This window comes from Pterocles gutturalis, unplaced genomic scaffold (assembly GCF_000699245.1).
Source record: "Pterocles gutturalis isolate BGI_N339 unplaced genomic scaffold, ASM69924v1 scaffold17411, whole genome shotgun sequence".
Lineage (NCBI taxonomy): Eukaryota > Metazoa > Chordata > Aves > Pterocliformes > Pteroclidae > Pterocles > Pterocles gutturalis.
In genome coordinates, this window is record NW_010100781.1 from 1286 (window position 1) to 8844 (window position 7559).

The window sequence follows — 7559 nt, forward strand, 5'->3', positions numbered from 1 at the left end:
GGCTTGGGACAAGCCAGGATGTTCTTGGAGCTTGGGACAAGCGGGGATGTGCCCGGAGCTTGGGACAAGCCAGGATGTGCCTGGAGATTGGGGTAACCCGGGATGCACCCAGAGCAGCCAGCACGGCTCCCCGGCTGCTTGCTGGCCCCATGGCTCTCTACCTCTTCCTATCTCGTCTCTACTCTCTGCTCGATTTTTAGGGTTTTTTTTTTCCTTATTCCACATTTCAAACACCATCTGGACTTGAAATGATCAGCTCCTGACGGCGGGGGGGGGTCACAGACCTGCTTCCTCGCTGCACGGGGACATGAAGCCACCTTGGCCCCACTCCCACGGGGCCGGGGACCCATGCAAGCCCCCGAGGGGACAGCAAGCCCTGGAAAAAAGAGCCCAGAGGGTCAGATCCAGGAGAGCTCCCATCCACCTCCCGTGATTTTTGGAGCTGGCGGGTGCTGGCAGAGCGTACAAGCACGCGGGGCTGTGTCTGGCCACGACGAGGGATGCTCGGCAGGACGGATGGCATCTCCAGCTCCCCACTGCAGCTCAGCTGCCCACCAGTTGAGCCCAGCAGAGCCCAGTTTAGCTCCAGCCTGGGTGCTGGCCATGCTGGCTGGCTCCCTCCCATGGCTTGCAATGCTGATCAGAGCCGGGAGCACCCATGTGCTCTCCAGTGCTGCTGCTTTTCCTGCCTGCTGCGGCATAACCTGATTTTTTTTTTTTTCCTAATATTGGGCAATTAAGGGGGAAATTCAATTACCAGTCAGCAAAAATGCAGATGAGGTGGGAGAAGCAGCCTGTGTGCCCAAGCTGGAGAGGACGGGGGGTGTGGGAGCTGAGCAGCATCGTTTGTTCTCGTGGATCCGTATGCACCGGGTTGTGCTTAGTGCCAACCGCGCACCCGGAGCAGGAGATGCCACCAACGCTTCCGTGGGGACGGACATGAAGCTGGTGTCCCAGTGCTGGTGGGTGCCAGCGCCCCTTGTTTCTCCCCGCAGGAGGGTGCTGGAGGCAGCCAAGAGGGCGAACCAGACGGGTCACTTCATCTGGATGGGCTCGGACAGCTGGGGCTCCAAAATTGCCCCCGTCCTGCACCTGGAGGAGGTGGCCGAGGGCTCCGTCACCATCCTGCCCAAGCGGGTCTCAGTCAGAGGTAAGGGGCTGCGCTCAGGGGGTTCCCCCATCTTCCCCCTGGGTCAGTTTTCCCCCCTGTGATGGCATCCCCTTAACTGCAGGGTTTGGGATGTGAAAAACTCCGTATTTTGCAGTGGGTCTTCCCCAAGTGGGTTTTCCAGCCTGTAGCTTTGCTGGGTGGCAGCTGGGACACAAACCCACCATGTTGTCATGCTTCCCTAGACCCCCCCATTGAGAAAAATCCCTTCTCCTCTCTCTGGGGATTTTTGGGCCATGTTAAACATCTATCTGCCAGCCCCGGGATTTATCCCCTCCGTCCCCTCTTCCCCGGGCAGGTTTCGACCGCTACTTCTCCAGCAGGACGCTGGACAACAACCGCCGCAACATCTGGTTCGCGGAGTTTTGGGAGGAAAATTTCCACTGCAAGCTGAGCCGGCATGCGCTGAAGAAGGGCAGCAGCATCAAGAAATGCACCAGTAAGAGCCGTGGGGATGCTGTGGGCTAGCGGTGCTGTATCGGGGTGCACGGGGACGTGAAGGTGATGATGGAGAGCCCAGAGCAGGCAGCAGAAAAGTTTTGCGTGTTTTCCCCTTATGGCCTTTCAGCTCAGCCACGTCCTTATTGCTGTGGAGCTGCCAGCCCAGCTCAAGGCAGCTATGTGGCAATTAATGCTCTGTGCGTGGCAGTTTTGGTTGTGAGCGTGGTTTTTTTGTATGAAGGTGGGAATTTGGGGAAAGCTGGAGGAATGCCAGTGCTCTGCATCGTGGGGAACGCAGGCAATGCAGAGCTGCTCGAGCACTCAGGTGTCTGCTGGGCTCGTGACAGCGGTGGCTAGTGTAAAAGTGGCCAGGAGCATTGCACAAAAATGCTTTTGTGCATCCCGATGTGCTGTGTGATGCAGGAAGCGTGCGGAACCTGTTCGGTCTCTGTGCAGAGGCACCGTCCCCGTGCAAAGCTCCCAGGGCTGCTCCCTCTCGTGCACACTTGTTGCACATCTCCCTCCCCTGGCGCCGTCTCCTTCGGGTACAAACCCACCCAGATTTGGGGGATTTGGGGCTGAACTCTGCATCGTTTAGCAGCATTTGGGCAAGTGCCTCATTCTTGTGGTTAGCTTGGCAGAAGCACCATTATCTCATAAGATGCGAAGCCGCCAGCACATCCTTGCTCCCTTGCAAGCAGCTCCTGGCTCGCCCGAGCAGGGTAAAATTTGGGGTGGTCGCAGAAAAATGAGACCAATTGATAGCGGAGGGTCAGGATCCGGCTCTGGCTCAGCCAGCCTTGGGGCTGTGGCCGCAGCGAGCCCATGCCTGCGGGGAGGGTGCTGCTGGGCACCCCATGGGAGGGTGCTGGGGTGCCCAGAGAGGAGGTGATCACCCCAGGGCACCCATTTGCAGACTGCTTTGCTGATGTGTCCCTTTGCCACTCCAGGCAGGGAACCTCATCCCGGCAGAACCTGACCCCAGACCCCCTCCTAACCCCCCACTGTTCACTTTTAGCTTTTTACAGCTCAAAGATGCTGGTAGGGATGAAGGCAGTGAACAAGGCAGCCGGGGATCTGTCTTAGTGACAGCGCTGCCACCGAGGTGACGGCTGGAGGCTCGGGGTGGTGACATGTTTACTGAGAGATGGGGAGATTTACTGCCTGGCACTGCCTGCAGACAGATAACACCTGCAGGCTGCGACGTGGCAGGACTTGGGGACAGCTGCACGTCCCCTTGTCCCCTTGGGAGGGATGCCTGTGTATGCTGTGGCGTGCCGGCGGGTGGATGGAGCTGGCCGTGCCTGGAAATCTTGATCGTTAAGGGGTTTATTCCCCACCTTTAATTACTGAGGACAAGAGGGATGGTGCTTCCACATCCTCCCCCTTGCAGGCATTCCCCATTTGGGGACGGGATGATTTGGGGACATCTCTGTGACCCTGCAAGGGCTTTCCAGCCCTGCAGCTTCCCCAGGTAGCCTTGTGGCTAACAGATAGCTGTGAGCTCAGCAGCAAGGGCACGCAGGAAAACCTGCTTGTGGCCATGGCCTTGGGTAGCTGAGAGCTTCTCGTCTTTACCGATGGCATTGAGAAATCTCCAGCACCGGGAAATGCACGAGCAGGTCCTGCAAACCGCTGATCTCTTCATCTTCATAGTAATGTAGCGTTTAAACCAGCAATATTTCAGGGCTGAGGTATTAGTGGAGGCAGCTGAAACCACAGCGTGGCAAATGTCCTAGGAACTGTCTTTAAATTATCTGAATTTGTCAGCAAATAAATTATCTCCTGATCGTTTGCTTGGCAGATAAACGGAGAGGGGAAATAACGCCGATGAAGCAAATAACCTGCCCACGCAGATCCACTCGCTCCTGCTTGGCGCGGGTGATGCCAGTGTCCTGTTTGGGGTTGTTTCCTTGAGGGAATTGTCCTGACTTTCCCCTGGGTAGAGCCCAAAATGCAGAGAAATGCTGCTTTTGCATCCCAAAAACCAAACTGAAGGGTCCCGCCACCAAAGGGGACAGCTCGTGGCTCTCGTTGGCGTAGGGAAGAGCTGGGAGGAAGGCGAGGGGTGAGGGCTGGGCACCAGGTTTTGGGGTGATTTCCACTGGCAGCCGCTCGTGTTGTCCCCGAGACCAGCCCATGGTCCCCGGAGGGTCTCTGCGCTCCTCCCCAGGCTGTCCTGCTGGGATCAGGATCAGGTCAGGACCCATCTCCCAGCTCTTTTGGCAGTAGCGTCTCCTCAGCATCCCCCTCCACCTCCCAGCTCCCTCCACTGGGCTGCGTCCCCAACCCTCCTGTGTTGGTTAGGGTCCCATGGGGGATCCCAGGGAGGGATCCAGCCAGGCTGGGATGGATCCTGCCAGCTGCTGCTTCATTAATCATCCACCCAGGTGCGGATGCAGCCGGGGAGGTGCTGGGGAGGTCCCTGGGGTGCTGTGAACGGAGCCGATGGCAGCGCTGGGTTTGCTGGGTCGATGGGGTGGCAAGGGCAGGGGGACAGGGCATGGCTCGGGGCTGTGTCCCCACCCCGGGACCTGCACAGGGACTGCAGGATGCTCGCAGGCCCTATGGGCTGCTCATTTTCCAGGAGAGCTAATTAATGGCCTTCGTTTAGCTGGGCTGGATGCTTTGGGCAGGGTGAGGGCTTTCTCTGTGCTCTCCCCTCCGCCCGACCAGGTTGTGAATAGATGCAGAGCAGCAGCGTGGGTGGCGGGGAGAGGACCTTTTATTTGATTTTCCTTCTTTATTTGTGATTTCTCATATTCTTTTCCCTTTCTGTTTTGCTTCTCTCCCTTCTCTTCTTCATATGGGGTTGTTTTTTTGGGGCTCTGGCTGGTTTCCAGCACAGCATGCCCCAGCCAGCCCAACGGGGAGGATTTGCACTGCTCGGCTGGGAGTTCAGATAATAAAAGGCTCCTGGGTCCGAGCGGGCAGGAACATCCCAGCAATGCCTCTGCTCGGCTGTCCTTCAGACCCACCGGCTCCAAACGTACACCACCAGCCTCACTGCAAGGGCAGCAAGAGCATCCCTTGGGGGGGGGACAGTCCCTGCCCCCGGCTGGGCTCACCCAGCCCCAAAACGTGGTGATGGGTGCTGCTGCCAGGAGATTCGGAGATTCAGAGGCGATGCTGTCGGAGCAGCACCGGGAGCGATTTCGATGGGCTCCTGCCGAAAGCCGGCGCTGTGATGGGAATTGATGCTAATCCCAGCTCATCCACCGCTCGAGGAGACAGCTGCGCCCGTCCTCCGAGGGGTGCCCGCCGAGGCTTGTCACGCACTTGAAAATTAATTATCAGCCCTGTAGAACGATGCGCGACCCTGCTATTATAATCAGCGGGGTCACATCCCATTTGTGGCCCTAATCTACTGCAAGATTACTGGAAATTTATTGTCTCCGTGTCGGGAACGTGCCACCACGAGCCTCGGTGTTCTGCTCTGCCGTGTCCCCTCTGTGCACCAGCCTAATTCCCATCTGCAAAAGCCAGCTGGGGGCTGGGGGAAGGTGCCCGAGGGACGGCCCGGGGGACCTCAGTGTGTCTGCCATGGCTCAGCATCCTCACCGGAGCCGGCTTCTCCCACCGCGCCAGGCTGAGGCTGCTTGCTGCAAGCCAGAGCGATGCTTGGGAGGAAAATCCAGCCTCTGCAGCCTGCGTTATCGTGGCGTGTTGTATTTTATCTGCTGGGACTTGTGTGGGATTTGAGGCGCTGCTAGGAAGCTGAGGAGCCAGGAAGAGACAAATCCTGGGTCCCATGTGTCCCCTGGGCTCAGCAGGCTCTGCAGGGCGGCAGGACGCGGCTGGGACATCCCCATGGGCTCAGCTCCCCTGGACAGTCTATTACACCCATTTTTTTTTAATGGGTAATTATCTTGACAAGATAGAGTGGCTTGTCTGCGCCTCGAGAGATGAATGTGGGGAAGGACCCGAAGTTGAGGCAGAGGATTAATGGCCCTTGTCAATAACGTGGAAGAAAGGATAACTTGACGGGTTTCGCGTGAGTAGTCTTCACGTAGTCCAAAAGCATTTTTATAACTTTGAAGGATGGGCTATAAATTCCCCTCCTTGATCGCATCGTTCCTTGTTGGTCAGTTTGTTATCCATTTGCTTTAGCATCTTGTCAGCGGCACGTTCTGCTCGCCGTCCCGGCGTCTGCGCACGCAGCTCTCAGGGACATCCCTGCTCGGCGGGGATTTGCTCCGCATCCAACGCTGGCTTCATCCCACCTCCCCGCAGCACGGAGGGACGGGATCAGCCACCGCAGCTGGCCCGTGCCTCTTCTGTCCCCGGGCTCTGTGCCCTGGTCCCCTGCTGTCACCATGAATCCCCACCTCGCATCACGGAGCATCCCTGCACGGTGGAGCCAGGATTAACTTTGGACACCCTTGGATGCTTTTCTAGGATGCCTCAGCCTCTGTGGAGGATGAAGGCTGTGCCTTTGGCTCTGCGAGGGTCCCTCCTTCCCTTCCGCCGTTGCCAAAGGAGCGGTGGCCCGGTGGGGAGCCCGGCCGTGCCGCGGAAGGAGGTGATGGAGGTGCAGGGGCTGTGGCTCTCCGATGCGGCATTGCCCCATGGGAGAGGCTTTCTTAGCTGTAATTAACAGCGTGCTACATTAATCGGTGTCTTCTGTAAATGATTAACATGCTTGTATTTCCATTAAGGGCTGTGACAGGGGAGGCAGGCAGCTGTCACTGGTAATTACTGGATCCTTGTGGGATCCTGCAAACTGGGCTGGCCGGGGAGGCTGTGAAGGGCTGCAGGGTTGGGGGGGTGACGAGGGGAGCAGGGTGACAGGAGGCTTCGGGTGTGTGATGGAGGACATGCAGCCAGTGATGGATATTGCCAGGGTGGTCCCTTGATAGGGACGGTGGGAGCTCCTCGCAAGACGAAGGAGGGTGAGGATGGGATGTTGGTCACAGCCCAGCCCGTGTCCCACTGGGGGACCTGGGAGTAGGCAGATGTCCCGTGGCACTGGGATGTGACATCCCGAGGGCTCTTGGATGCCTCACAGGGAGGTTGGTTGGGTGTTTCCCCAGTGAATGTGTCACCTTCCCCCTGCCTACAGAGCCACCTCCATACCCCAGCCCTCCCTGGCGTGCTGGGCTGAGAGCCACCGTGTCCCCAGCTGTCCCTCCTGACCCCTCCAGACAGGGGATACAGGTGACAGGAGGACTTTCAGCTGGCGGAGAGGCTGGAGCCCCGAGCCCTGGCAGTGCAGATAGACAATGCCTTGGGCTGGTACCATGAAATACACCTGGGGTTTTTTCTGGGAGGGCTTTGGGGTTGTTTGAGGGGTGTTCCTGCCCTGCTGCTCCTTCCTGAGCCATGCCTGGGTAGCATAACCTTCCTGCTGGGAAAAAGATGCCCTGGCTGGCCGATGGGTTTGTATTTTTGGGAATGGGCTTGGAGTTTGCAGCTGCCTCAGTCCAGAGCAGGCGTGTTTGCAAGGGTTTGGCTGCAGCAGAAATGTCCCCGTAGGGAATGGCTGGGACATGGCAGGGAGGTGACAGCCCTGCATTCCATCTGTCCGCAGACCGAGAGCGCATTGGCCAGGACTCCTCGTACGAGCAGGAAGGCAAGGTTCAGTTCGTCATCGACGCCGTCTACGCCATGGGGCACGCGCTGCACAACATGCACAAGAACCTCTGCCCTGGCAAGGTGGGCTTGTGCCCCCGCATGGACCCGGTGGACGGCGTGGAGCTGCTCAAGTACATCCGCAACGTCAACTTCTCAGGTCTGTCCGTGCCCGGGGTGGTGGGTGGGAACAGGTTTCAGGTTGTGTCCCCTGTTATGGGTCACGCAGCAGCACCCACAATTTCCTTGTGTTACCATTTGGCGCTGCAAATGCTGGGTGCATAGATGGGGTGGTTTTGCAAAAGCTCAGGAGGAGGTGTGAGCTTCCACATCTCCTGGGAGCCTTTTGGGGGGTAACCCTGCAGCAATCCTGCCCTCG

The 7559-nt window shown here is 58.2% G+C and overlaps 1 protein-coding gene across 1 annotated transcript in view; it reads left to right on the forward strand.

The window, feature by feature from the left end:
* Window positions 1–999: 999 nt before the first annotated feature.
* LOC104467387 (metabotropic glutamate receptor 4) overlaps window positions 1000–7559 on the forward strand; it is a 16586-nt gene continuing 10026 nt past the window's right edge. Inside the window, exons 1-3 of the mRNA XM_010081153.1 lie at window positions 1000–1150; window positions 1467–1607; window positions 7140–7340. Of these exons, the coding sequence (XP_010079455.1) occupies window positions 1048–1150; window positions 1467–1607; window positions 7140–7340 (445 nt within the window). The 5' untranslated portion in view covers window positions 1000–1047. The remainder of the gene's footprint in view (window positions 1151–1466; window positions 1608–7139; window positions 7341–7559) is intronic.